The 14,259-nt window shown below is 33.5% G+C and overlaps 1 protein-coding gene and 1 pseudogene across 2 annotated transcripts; both read left to right on the top strand.

Annotated features, from left to right (window-relative positions):
* Nucleotides 1-1,974: 1,974 nt before the first annotated feature.
* On the top strand, nucleotides 1,975-6,352 carry LOC116137285 (MLO-like protein 1). Of its 2 annotated transcripts, XM_031422972.1 has the most exons (14): nucleotides 1,975-2,214; nucleotides 2,346-2,403; nucleotides 2,555-2,793; nucleotides 3,848-3,964; nucleotides 4,045-4,105; nucleotides 4,200-4,291; nucleotides 4,383-4,457; nucleotides 4,553-4,641; nucleotides 4,744-4,793; nucleotides 4,907-4,947; nucleotides 5,277-5,486; nucleotides 5,574-5,641; nucleotides 5,732-5,792; nucleotides 5,891-6,352. In XM_031422972.1, exons 1-14 carry the CDS (start codon nucleotides 2,098-2,100, stop codon nucleotides 6,149-6,151), a joined length of 1,539 nt encoding a protein of 512 aa, XP_031278832.1. In that variant the 5' UTR covers nucleotides 1,975-2,097; the 3' UTR covers nucleotides 6,152-6,352. The 2 variants fall into 2 exon arrangements, with proteins under 2 accessions (XP_031278832.1, XP_031278831.1); XM_031422971.1 differs by lacking the exon at nucleotides 3,848-3,964.
* A 323-nt stretch (nucleotides 6,353-6,675) lies between these two features.
* LOC116137278 lies at nucleotides 6,676-14,259 on the top strand (annotated as a pseudogene).

The raw sequence follows: 14,259 nt of genomic DNA, 5'->3' as shown, positions 1-14,259 counted from the left end.
GTACGACGGCCATTTTCGGCCTTTCGCGTGCCTTTCTGGTGGCGGCAGCGGCTGGCCGCTGCAGTGGTTGCCGACGGTAGGTGGGTGGGGGTGGTGGCTTGGATGGGCTGCAATTTGTTTTGAATTCAAGGGTAATTTTGTCCAAAAAGTTAATTAATTGAGGTAAAATAGTAAAAGCAATATTCATGTAAATAAATTTAAAAATAAGGGCATTATTGTCCTAAAATTTTATTAATAAAAGATATAATTGTAACAAAAAAAGATAACTCTGATAATCTTATAATACCTAAGAAAATAGAGGTAATCAGATTACCTTCAATATTATCAATAGTAACCACTATTGATATTTGAAGATTACCAGTATCTTATATTATTTGATAATCAAACATGGTAATCAAGTAATATAAGATGACTTAACCCCAGTAATCCTCCAGAACCCTCGACCAAATGCCCCCTAAGTAATATCGATCATCACTAGTAAAATATTTCAAATAAAAATTATATCCTCATCAACCGTGCATTAAAAACTCTATGCATTGAATATTTCAACACAGACTAGCAACAGTTAGTAAAAATTCCATTTTAAATATCTTTTTTCTTTCTCATTAGCTCTTGTTGGTCCCTTTCCCCATCAAATGAAATTACTAACAACTTGTGATCATGTATGAATGCATATAATGATCTTTAGTTGTCTCTTCCTTGTTTATTAGAGATGAGACTCCCTGAATTATTATTGAACGCATAAAAAGTAGCACCGAATTTAATACTAAAAAAAAAAAAAAAAGAGTAGAGATGATGGAGATCCCAATTCCCAGGTCTTCCTTTCGATTAATTTTATATATATAATAATAATGACTCCATCAAATCACTTTCTCGTTGGTTGGTAACAGAAAATTATAAGCATAAAAAGCAATATTAAAAAAAAAAAAAAACTAAAAAAAGGAAAAGAAGATGCAATGCAGGTCGGCTAAGCTAAGTAAAAAATTGCAGCACTGGTGATATCGTGGCCTCACCATGTGAGAAAAAGAATAAAAAGATGAAGGAAAAAGAAATAGTGCTGTTAATTTAATAGGTTCACTAGGAACGAAAAATGGTTTTTCCAATTTCAGGAAACTAAAATTGTCTTTCCTTATATCTACCTATTTAAATATATTTTGAATAAATTTTTGGTCTTTTTTTAAGTAAAGAATTTTCGCTAAAGGGTTGATCATTTAAGTATTGTTATAAATCTTTAATGTTAAAATGATCATTTGTTGCTATTTGTTTATTTAAAATCTTTTTTACTCCTTATATCGTCACATTTGATTGATAAAACCTTTAGTTGGAGTCATAAAAGCCTTTAATTGGGGTGTTAATGTTAGTTTCCCAGAATCTGAAAGAGAAAATATTTTCGCACCAAATTAATTACGTGTTGATTTAATTAAAAGAGTGTAAACCGCGTAAAAAAGCTGCTGTTTCTTTAAAATAAAGAAATAAGAAGCAAGGAATCAAAGAACTTGCAGTGTCTGTCTTGGGTGAGAGTTGGTAGGAGAAGGTTCCAAATAATAGAACGCGGTTCCTACACAATTTGATGCTGTTTAATTTGTTTTCTTTTGGCAGGTCAAGACTTTGTTCATTACACTTACCAAACAATAACATTTTATTGTTATTTTAAATCATAAATAATACCACATCAGTTATTACTGAATCATAATGAAGATCATAGAAAATTGAAAAACTTGACAATTTTTTTTTATCTAAATCATTATATAATATTTAACTTGTAAAACAAATATTCTTCTAAAAGCTTTAAAAAAATAAAACACTGAAAGCACCGCCCTTTAATTTATTTTTTCTAATAGTATCACTATGTAGGTCCATGGTGTGACCAACGCTTTTCAATCATAATATTTTTAAAAATAAAAAAACATAGGAGAAAATCAAATCTTTATTCATTTATTTATTGGGTTATATATATTTCTCTTGTTCAACACATTGTGGACGATTCAAAACAACCAAAACATAAGAAAACTCACATCCCATAGATACAGAGACTCATAATATTCTTACAAGACAAGAGAGTTAGAACAGTGTTTTTCGCAAAACAGAAGACAACTCATGGCAGAAGGAGGAGCAACATTGGAGTACACTCCGACATGGGTTGTTGCTGTAGTTTGCACTGTCATCGTTGCCATTTCTCTCTTTGTTGAACGCTTTCTCCATTATCTTGGCAAGGTATGTTTATTAATCTCTATCTGATATCTTTCTTCTATATTCATGGCCAAATTTGTTGTATCAATCTTTATCTTTCATGTGCACCTCATTCTCTCCCACAATCACTACATATTTCTTCTTTGTTCTTGCAGTTTTTGAAGAAAAAGAAGCAGAAACCTCTTTTTGAAGCCTTGCAAAAGATTAAAGAAGGTATATATATATATATATATAGTCATTCTCAACTGCAGAGCGAAAGACGGGGAAAATGTTTTATCTGTTGTCAGTTTTTAGTTTTTTTTTCATATATATATATATATATATATATATATATATATAAAATGGTGATGAATGGTGGGTGCAGAGTTGATGCTGTTGGGGTTCATCTCACTGTTACTGGCAGTGTTTCAAGGAAGAATAGCCAAAATCTGCATACCCAAGGACTTGGCCACTAAATGGATGCCTTGCGAGAAAGATGAAGAGAAGAATGCTTCAACTACTGCCCATTTTCAATCCTTCTTCTCCTTCATTTCACCTCATGGCACCGGTCGTCGTCTTCTCGCCGAGGCCTCCAGTTCCGAAGAATACTGCAGCGCCGATGAGGTAACCAAATTATTACATACAATCTTGTTAATAACGACTTCCTATGAAAACATTTTCTATTATGAGGAATTAAGTTTTGTTGGAGTAGTTGACCTCATTTTTAACATATATTATGTTACACATGACATGTTGAAAGAATTAATATTTATTTAAGTAGAATTAATAATTTCGTTTCAAAGATTCTTGAGGATGTTTTTGTGTTCAGATTTCTCAGAATCTGACCACTCACATGGATGGTTTGAAGTTCGCATTTGCCTTTCCACTTTATACATGTGTTTTGAGACAAAGAAATGAAAAAGATTTATTGGTATTCCACCTTAACAGCTTGCTGTTCTTCTTTTTGTAGGCCATGAAAATTAAAATATATAGATGATAATTAAAAGACAGAATGATACTGACAATTTGGCTCTTGACTTTGCGTGGTTGTATGAAAATGCTCTTAATCATGTCAAATTGCTATTGTTGTAATGACTTCAAATGTTTTAAAATAAAACCAATAATTGGTCTATTCTAATCCCAAGTTACCTACCTGTCTTTAATAGGTTTAGCTCATTTTCCAAGAAGAATACAGAAATAGTTTTTTTAAGTTTGTAAGAATGAAGAAAATAACACACAAAATTATCTCAAATGTTGATATATATATATATTAATTAGTTGCACCGAGGTCCCTCACCTTCGCCTCAAAGAACAAATTAAGGTCTTTGACACCAGATCCTCTTAATTTAAATCTGTCATCCCTGGTGTAGTTTTGTGTTGAAGGGCATTATTTCAATGGAAAAGAATGCTGCAAATAGTCTATGATGTAAAGGGCCTGTATATAGAATAATATACTTACATAATTAAGTTTCACCAATTAAACTAAACTTTCAGTGCATTACATCTTTAAGTGATGTATAAATTCTACTCTCATTAGAGCATGAAATCTTGTTTTAACTTGGTGATTTAACTCCATTGTTGGTGGACAACCATTTCAGAATTGCGACATTGTGGGTGGACAACCATTTCAGAATTGCGAAATCTTACAATTTTCTTCTTACTTTGATTTAATTGACAGGGAAAGGCCCCATTGTTATCTACCACAGCGTTGCATCATCTTCACATATTCATCTTTGTCCTAGCTGTTGCACATGTGACTTTCTGTGCTCTAACCATTCTTTTTGGAGGAGCCAAAGTAAGTTTAATTTGTATCCTTATATTGTCAAAGAGCTATAATGATTATTGGCATTAATATTTAAGTCCTCTATGGTTTAGATTCGTCAATGGAAACACTGGGAAGATTCTGTTTCAAAAGAGGAATATGATGCAGAAGAAGGTAAAAAAGCACATTCTAACATACAAGAGCATAAATTATTGGAATTCCTTGTGTGTATTTCTGCTTAATCTGCTAGTTTATATTACTTGTGCAGTTCTTAAAACAAAGTATACCCATGTCCATGAGCATGATTTCATCAAGAATCGCTTTCGGGGTGTTGGCAAAAGTGCTTTTCTAGGTTGGTTGGTAAGTCATCAGAGGTTGATGCAAATTTTTTTGAAAATAACAAGTTATAGAAGGCAGCTTATTGATGCAAAGAATCACTTTTACTTTTCAGCACTCATTTTTCAAGCAGTTTTATGGATCTGTAAACAAATCAGATTATACCACTCTGCGATTAGGCTTCATTATGGTAAGCTAGCTAGCTAAAACTATATGGAATTTTCAAGTATAATTTTCTACTTCCTTTGATGCTGTTTTCTTTAGTTTTAGTTAATTTTTCTGCAGAATCATTGCAGGGGAAACCCAAAATTTGACTTTCACAAGTACCTGATGCGTGCCTTTGATGCCGATTTTAAGAAAGTTGTTGGAATAAGGTTAGCCAAATTCTTTTAAAGCTTTCAACATCAAATGGTTTCAAATTTTATTCTCCTTAGAAGGTGATTCTCACTAATTAATCGTTGATTGCATTCTGGCAGCTGGTATCTTTGGTTGTTTGTAGTCCTTTTCCTGTTGCTGAATGTTCACGGTAAGCTATTTCGTGTATACATATGACTTGTTTATTCTACGTATATGCTTCAAATCATATATATATAGCTGTTGGGCCTGATACATGAGGCACAATTTCAATTATCTATGCAGGTTGGCATGCATATTTCTGGATAGCCTTCATTCCAGTCATTGTAAGTGATCTCCAAATTTAATTCTCTATCATTTCCCGCGACTAACTGACAAATTTTCAAATTCCTATCAACTCTCGCATAGAAGAGTTAACTCTTACTCTTAACAATTCAAGTATAGATTTTCAAGTTCAAATTCTACATCCACACCAAAGATTTTTCACTATTTATGCACATATACTCAGCCATTATTGAGATTCAATCAAAATGATGTGCATATAAACTGTAGACATGTCATTTTGAAGATATAGTCAATCATGATTGAGACTATGTAAACCTTGGAAGTGAAGAAATGTGATTTATGTTCTGTTTCTTTTTTTCTCTGTTTGCAGCTTCTACTTGCTGTAGGCACTAAGCTAGAGCATGTAATCAGCCAATTGGCCCATGAGGTTGCTGAAAAACATGTAGCAGTTGAAGGAGATTTGGTAGTTAAACCTTCAGATGATCACTTCTGGTTTCACAGGCCGCGCCTTGTTCTCTTACTCATTCATGTCATCCTATTCCAAAACTCTTTTGAAATTGCAGTTTTCTTCTGGATTTGGGTAATATTTTAGTTCTGAAAGCCTGGCCACTGATACCATTCGATTCACATAACATATTTAACTCTGAATCTATGCATTGTGTTACAGATTCAATATGGTTTTGACTCCTGCATTATGGGACGAATTGTTTTTATCATTCCAAGACTCGTCCTCGGGTAAAATTATATAAATAATTTCTTGCCTATAATTCTATATGCTTACACATAAATTAATTAACTCTAATGTATTCTAATCTGCTATTTCAGGGTGTTTGTTCAGTTCCTTTGCAGCTATAGTACCCTACCACTTTATGCACTTGTCACACAGGTGAGTTAGGATCATAACTCTGTAAATTCTGTGATTTACATAATAATTCTAGTTAGGCTGACAAATCTTTTTGTTGTTATATTTGCTGTAAAATGAAGATGGGAACTTCATTCAACAAAGCTATCTTTGATGAAGATGTACAAGAAGGGCTTGTTGGCTGGGCTAAGCAAGCAAAAAAGAAAATGGGATTGAAGAAGGCAGCTAACAATGGCCCTACCCAAGTGGGCCAGAAGCAGACTTTTCCCACTGCAGTTCAATTGGCTAAAGTTAGTGATGATCAGAAGCAATCTGCAATGGAAGAGGGCAATAATGCTGGCGAAATTACGCCCGAAAGAAACTCCAATGGAGTACACAAATGAAGAGCCTCATTGTCATGCTGATCTCCCCTGAAGCTACGGCTTAAAACTTAGTCAATGTTACCAATTTTGGCGATTCCATATCATAGTACATACGCAGCTTAGGCTAAACAAGGTTTCTCAAATATTGTATGATAGTAGTTTCTTGTAAAAAACTCTTATCTTTATTTGCTAAATCAAAAAGGAAATTTAGACTCAAAGTGTTGGGGGTGTCTGCAATATTGTCCATTCTTATTAATTATGAACTTGAAATTTGATGCTTTTTTTGTTGTTGTTTTGAAAATGACTTTAAACTACCAGAATTGGACTAGTCAATGAGTACACCAAGTTTGTCTACTTTAAACTTACCAAATAAACCAAAAAAATTTGCATTAATTTAAACTGTAGCCAGGAATTTTAGTATTCCAAGAAAGAGGTAGATATCGACAGTAAAAACAAACCATTAGTTGGAGCAACCTGTGAGTGTGACTGTGCGAGAAATAAAGCCCACACACATCCAATCTTCACCAGGCTTGACATCAATCATTGATGACTCTCTAATTTCTTTCAAAATATATGTATGTGTGAACGAATTATTGCAAGAAAAGAGAAGAGTCGATTATATTTATGGCAAGTGGAGGAGGAGGTGTTGAGAAAAACCCAACGTGGGTGGTTGCTATAGTTTGCAGCTGCATTGTTGTCATTTCTCTTGCTTTTGAACGCTCCCTCCATTACCTCGGCAAGGCAAGGCATGCCTTATTTATGAGGTTTTTTTTTTCTTTTATCTTCTTATGCATGATATTGATGATCTTGGGCAATTTCTTCAAGTAATGATTTGTATATCGTTTTGTAGTTTTTGAAGAGAAAGAACCAGAAATCTCTTTATGAAGCCTTGCTAAAGATCAAAGAAGGTATTTTATATATAGATCATATAGTCCTCCTTTTCTGCAAACATGTACCTTAAAATTTGTGAAATTTTGTCTTTTAAGGGATTCAACTTGACTGTTAGTTTATATATGAATGTTAACTCTTGAGAGTGTGCTCATGTTGTGGTTATGCGATGCAGAGTTGATGTTATTGGTGTTCATATCACTGCTACTGACTGTTTTTGAAAATGTGATTACGGATGGGATCTGCATACCTAAAGATTTAGCAAATAAATGGTTGCCTTGCAAGAACGATACTAAAACTACTCTCCACTTTGAATCCTTCATTTCTCCTCAAGGCATTGCCCGTCATCTTCTCGCTGAAGCCTCTAACTCTGGAAACAAGTGTACTGGAAAGGTAAAACATAAATATACTTAAGATTTATTACTCAGATTAATTTATTTGGCATGCTATAATTGGAAGGTCTAACAATTATCTTCTTACTTTACTACATTAACAGAATGAGGTTCCTTTGCTAAGGAAACACTGCATGAGCTTCACCTATTTATCTTCATTCTAGCTGTTGCGCATGTAACTTTTTCTGCTCTAACAATTCTATTTGGTGGAGCAAAGGTAAACTAATTCAGACCTACTGTCGTTCTTACTTATCTCTAGTGGTCTCTCAGATATACTTTTAGTTAATTAGTGTTGAAAAATCAGAATTTACTCTAATATCATGTTAAAAATTAGAGGAGTAAAAAAACAAAGAAAAAAGAACAATAATAAACAACACATATAAAAGCATACAATATTTTGCATGGTTAGGCATAACTTACCTACATCCATGGATGAAAGGGTTTTCACTATAATAATATGAATATGATACAAGTGTTTCATCATACTATCAACCTAATACTTTTACTTAGGCGAATATCCCGTTCCTATAGTGTTTAATACCCTTTGGTATTTACTCGATACTCGTAATACTCTTACATCAAAACCCCTTGCATCTCACATTTTTTTTTTTTTTTAATTCCCTCTCTTACAACCTTGAATTGGTTTTAACCCTTCTATTTATAGGTAAAATAAGACATTCTTTTTCTACTAGGATTCATATTTCAAATCCTAATAGGACTCCTCTAATTTAGTTCATTCTCCTATTTTAACTCTAAATAAAATCCTAAATCAATTCTTCTTTCCTAATACATCTCACAATAAAAATGGAAAACAATTATTTTTAATTACAAATTCTTAAACTAGAAATTTGCCTAAAACGTAAATCCCTTTTTCTTCTTGTTTGCCTTTTCTTCTTGCTTCCCTTTTCTTTATTAATTATCAAAAAGTGTTCACATTCCAACACTCCTCCTTGAACCGTTTGGTAATTCATCTTCTAAGCTTGTTCTTCATTATCTTACTCCTCATTTCTTCTACAACTTTAGCCTACCACCCTTAGTGTTGGCATCTTCTTCTTCAGCCTACCACCCTTGGTGCTGGCTTCTTCTTTCCAATCTTTTATTGGAGTCATGTCTTCTTCCTCCACTCTTTGTTGGAGTCTCGATGGCTTTCTCTTACCGATCCTGTTGCAGGCATTCTTGCAGACTATCACCCTGCAATTTTCGTTTCATCTTCCATAGGCCCCTTCTCCTATAGGTCTCTTAATAAAATAAGTTTTGATACCAATTGTTGGAATTAAGAGCAATATACTTAACACTTTTTCCGAAGAAAACAATGAACTCTCATACTTTATTAATCAATGTTTAACTTCTTTTATACAAGAAAAGAAATACTACTCCCACTTCAATATGGAAAAACGAAATCTATTTTCCTAGTTAAACACAAACAAAACTCCTATGAAATAATATTCCTAATCAAGTTCTACTTCCCTAATTCTCCACTTCCCTAATTCAACTCATAGTAAGAAAAGGAAAATACATAAACTCATATTCTTATTCCTAATTAAACTAAAATCCTAAAACAGGAAACAAACTTAAACTAGAACACTTGCATGAATTTTTCGTTTCTGCGCTTCCTTTTCTTCTTTTCTTCATCAAGTCGCATGTGTGTCGTGGCAATGGTCCTTTTTCTTCGTAGTGTCGCATGATGCCTCTTGGATTCTTGTGCATGTCGCGACATGAATCAACTTACGCCACGACATGAGTGAACTTATGCCGCGACACATCCAACTTTTGTACACAACCCAGCTTTTTCCTCTTTACAAGGCAACCCCTTGATTCTTCTACTATGGCTAAGTTAAGACTCACCAAAATGGGTTCAACTCTTAACACTCCTCCTTGAACCCCTTTGGTGCCCATTTCAAGCAAGTTCTTTGACATTTCCGCTACTTGAAATTTGGAGCCACCATACTTTTTTTTTCACTTCCTTTGACTTCTTCGCTTCTTGACTCACATGATACTCCTCCTTAATTGGTTCTAACCTGGCGCTTCTACAAGTTTGATCAATCTTCTCAAGAGACCTCATTCCTCTTGCTCCCACATCATCAACCCCTTCATTTTCTTGAGGGTCTTTTCTTTTCTCATGTTGCGCGAAACTCGGAGAACTCAATCTATGTTGCCTTCCTACTTGGCAACTCCCATATGCTTTATCTATGACCTGTACGGTCAGTAACATCGATACTTTCTCCTCCTTACTTCTAAGGGCATCAACATCCATAGCACTCCAATCCATTATAAAGCTTATATTTCTCATTAGCATGTTCATAAACTCTACATCATTAGAGTCTTTTACTTTGCACACATTGTTTGTAAATTCAAACACAAACCCTTTTTGTATCATTTGTCCAATACTTAACAAATTATGATTTAAATCAGGCACAAAAAGAATATTTGAAATTAATTTCATACCTTTTAATGTTGAGATAGCAATGGTACCTTTTCCTTTGATTGATAGTTTGTCTCCATTACTTAATCTCACCATTCCTTTCATGTCCTCTAATTGAGTGAACATCTTCTTCTTTCCAACCATGTGTTGAGTGCATCCGCTATAGATGAATTATGAATTGTTTTGCTCCTTAGTGTCCACTATCATGGAAGTGAACAACAATTCTTCTTCTTCCTCATCTTCTTCTTTTGCAACGTTTACTTCTTGCTGTAGTTCACTAGTTTGCTCTTGTTGTTGATTCTTCTTCTTTTGATCACAATTTCTCTGAAGGTGACCATATTTATTACAAAACTAGCATGTGTTTAGCTTATTCTTGTATCAATAATCATCCTTTGAATAATTGTTCTTTTTGCAATAGTTGCAAAAAGCTTGACTTCTTCTATTTTCATATCTCTTACCTTTTCCCGAAATCTAAGCCTTCGTTCATAAAGCAACTTCTCGCCCATTCTCATCTCTCATCCTCCTTCTTTGTTCTTGTGCTTCAAGAGCACTTATCAAGTCAGCCATTAACATTGATTTAATATCCCTTGAATCTTCAAGAGACGAAATCTTGGACTTGAACTTTTTTGGCACACTTACTAGAACCTTTTCAACTAACCTCTCATTTGGAAGGATTTCACCCAAGGTTATGATTTCATTCACAACCTTCATTAGCCTGTCAAAATATTGCTACACTTTCCGTCTCAGTCATCCTCATATTGTTAAGTTGCCGCTTCAATGTGATGATTTTCATCTTCCTTGTCTTCTCAGAACCTTGATACTTTATCTGTAACTTATCCCAAATCTCCTTGGTGGTAGTGCATGCAATGATCCTCATAAAGATTTCTTCGGTCACAGTCGATTGCAGGTATGACAGAGCCCTTGCTTTCTTCCTATCTGTTGCATTTTGTAACTCCATTTGGGCAATGTTATTAATAGTCTCACCTGTCTTGTTGACTTCCCACAAATCAATAACCTGTAGAAACCCCTGCATCTTCACCTTCCAAATATGGTAGAGATTACTGTAAATATAGGAATAGGTGGCATTGAGCATGATGTAGCCATCTTCTCTTTAGATTCTCTTCTCTCTCGAGTGTATCTTCTCTCCCTCTTAAGAACCCTTCCACAGATCCCTTAAGAAAAATTAGCTCTGATACCATGTTGAAAAATCAGAATCTGCTTTGATACCATGTTGAAAAATCAGAATCTGCTCTGATACCATGTTGAAAAATCAGAATCTGCTTTGATACCATGTTGAAAATCGGTGGAGTTAAAAAACAAATAAAAAAGAACAACAATAAACAACACACATAAAGACACATGATATTTTACGTGACTAGGAATATGAATACGATACAAGTGTTTTATCACACCATCAACCTAGTACCTTTACTTAGGTGGACATCTCGTTCCTATAGTGTTTAATACCCCTTGGTATTTACTTGATACTGTAGTACCCTTACATCAAAATTTCTTGTATCCTCACACTCTCTCACACTTATTCTCTCTCTCATAACCTTGAATTGGTTTTAACTCCTCTATTTATAGGTAAAATTAGACATTTTTTTTTTTTTACTAAGATTCATATTTCAAATCTTAATAGGACTTCTCTAATTTAATTCGTTCTCCTATTTTAACTCTAAATAAAATCCTAAACTAATTCTTCTTTACTAATACATGTCACAATAAAATAGGAAAACAAATATTCTTAATTACAAATTCCTAAACTAGAAATTTGCCTAAAACTTAAATTTTTTTTTCTTATTGTTTGCCTTTTCTTCATCAATTATGAAAAAATGTTCACATTCCAACAATTAGCTTCAGTGTTCATTTATTTATTGCTAATAATTTATTCATCTACGGTATAGATACGTCAATGGAAACACTGGGAGGAATTGGCTTCACAAAAAGAATGTGATGCAGAAGAGGGTAATGATCATGAATTAGTCTATGTGTTTTAATTCCAGGGTCCATAATTTTACCTATATATAACAACAAATTTGCTGTCCATTATATTTATGCTTTATATATATAATGGTTGTGTTATTTGTGCAGTTCCACAAACAAAGATCACTCATGTCCATGGGCATGATTTTATTAAGAAACGTTTTCGAGGTATTGTAAAGAGATATGAGTTGCTAGGTTGGTTGGTAAGTGATTATCAGAAGTAATTTTTATTTAATTTTTTTTAAGTTAGGAAACCCCCAACAATCATGAAGAAGCATATTATGAATATCCAAAGGAGGTTCATCCTACCATTTCATAAGAGGAGATATCATAAAATTCTCTTGTTGGCTACACCATAAAATTTGACCAAGAAGCAATGTATATTTGTCTCAGTGAGCAACATCTTTGACATTTTCAATTGATTCATATCATTTTATCAGCATTCATTTTTCAAGCAATTCTATGGATCTGTAAACGAGATGGATTATACTACTCTCAGACGAGGCTTCATTAGGGTGAGTTATTTGGAATTCTATATTATATTTGTCAATTATTTATTCTTTTCTCTACTCCCATGATGCTATTTTCTTTAGTTTTTTATAACATTTTCTGGCAGATTCACTGCAAAGGGAACCCAAAATTCAATTTCCACAAGTATATGATGCGTGCCCTTGAAGCTGATTTTAAGAAGGTTGTTGGAATCAGGTTAGCCAACATTTTATAAATTAACAGTTGCATTGTTGCATTAATCTTCTATTTAGTTGGTGAATGCTATTAATTTTTTCTTGCACCACCATTATTGCAGCTGGTATCTTTGGTTGTTTTTGAACGCTTTCTTGCTATTGCATGCTAAAGGTAAGCTATCTCTTAGATTTAATAGTTGATTCAGTATATTAATCCTTCAAATCCTATTGTTTTTCATGATATTATGTACCATTGTTCTACTAATGCTAGTTTTATATCTGCATTAGGATCTTTGCACTATCTTTTTAATTATAGATGGCTACTCATGAAGTCATAATTAATTTCTTAGCTATAATTTTCTTGTGCAGGTTGGCAAGTTTATTTTTGGATAGCATTGATTCCTTTAATTGTAAGTTCTAAGTTAGATGTAGGTCAAGATGCATAAGCTTTTACCTATGAAAGTAGGTGCTATTTGCTTGAAGCACGCATATCTTTGTATTGCTTTCGTCTTCATTATATTGTTTAACTTTTCTGTAACTGTTGTCATTGTTTGTATATATCTTTAAGTTTGGATTATTGTGGTTTCATATATATTTAGGATTCTTGGTTAACTTCTGCTCAAAAAATATTCAATAGATCATCACACTTTGATTTTTTGCAGCATAAACTATATAGGGCATCTAATTGGTGATATGTGATTGTAATTCTCTTTTTTAGCTTCTACTTGCTGTGGGCACAAAGCTGGAGCATATAATCACCCAATTGGCTCAAGAGATTGCTGAGAAACATGAGGCCATTGAAGGAGACTTGATAGTTAGGCCTTCAGACGATCACTTCTGGTTTCACAGGCCCTGACTCATTCTCATACTTATTCATTTCATCCTGTTCCAAAATTCTTTAGAAATTGCATTTTTCTTCTGGATTTGGGTAAGATTATTGTAATAATTCTCACATGATTAATAACCCTACTTATATCATTCAAATAACCAACTTTCTAATCATCGTATATACTTGATGAATAAATGCTTCATAGTTTCAATACAACTTCCACTCCTGCATTATGGGAAAAGTTAATTATCTGATTCCAAGACTTATCATCAAGTAAAAATTATATATATATAATTTTTTTCTTAATATTTTTTGGTATAATTTGTCCTAATTTTGCTATATTTTCAGGGTTTTTGTTCAGTTCGTCTGCAGCTATAGTACTCTACCACTTTATGCACTTGTGTCACATGTGAGTAATTTGATTATTAATTATTAGAATTAATTAAACTTTCATTTTGGTGCATTTTGTGTTGTAATATTTGGTGTTAAATGATGAAAGATGGGGAGCTCATTCAATAAAGATGGAATCTTTGATGAACCTATGCAAGAAGGCCTTGTTCATTGGGCGAACGAGGCAAGGAAGAATATAGCTTTGAGACAGGTTGCTAAAAATGACACTAACCAAGTGAGTAACATGGCGGGTTCTTCTGTGACCCTTGAGTTGGGGAAAGTTGATGATCATGAGAACAAGGAATCAGCAATATTGGATAGATTAGATAGCGATGCAGACGAGATTATGCCCATAGGAGACTCCGATGAAGCACTCAAATGAAGAATTGATTGCAGCCTGATTATCATCTACCTTCAAGCAATATATTATATTTGCTTAAAACTTTCTCAAAGTTATAGCAAGTTTGATGATGCTTTGAAATTACTATTTATACATAGGATATTTATTGTACATATTATAATTAATCAAGGAAGGCAAA

The sequence above is a fragment of the Pistacia vera genome, unplaced genomic scaffold, assembly GCF_008641045.1.
Source record: "Pistacia vera cultivar Batoury unplaced genomic scaffold, PisVer_v2 Contig322, whole genome shotgun sequence".
NCBI lineage: Eukaryota > Viridiplantae > Streptophyta > Magnoliopsida > Sapindales > Anacardiaceae > Pistacia > Pistacia vera.
Note: the sequence above shows the minus strand (reverse complement) of the source record. Positions and strands in the feature narration are given on the sequence as shown.

What these genes read in the sequence shown, in the direction of transcription:
- LOC116137285 (XM_031422972.1), top strand. Translation starts at nt 2,098, where the DNA reads ATGGCAGAAGGAGGAGCAACATTGGAGTACACTCCGACATGGGTTGTT. An exon ending in CTTGCAAAAGATTAAAGAAG is followed by an intron (nt 2,404 to 2,554) that starts GTATATATATAT and finishes TGGTGGGTGCAG; the next exon opens with AGTTGATGCTGTTGGGGTTC. An exon ending in CAGTTTTCTTCTGGATTTGG is followed by an intron (nt 5,487 to 5,573) that starts GTAATATTTTAG and finishes ATTGTGTTACAG; the next exon opens with ATTCAATATGGTTTTGACTC.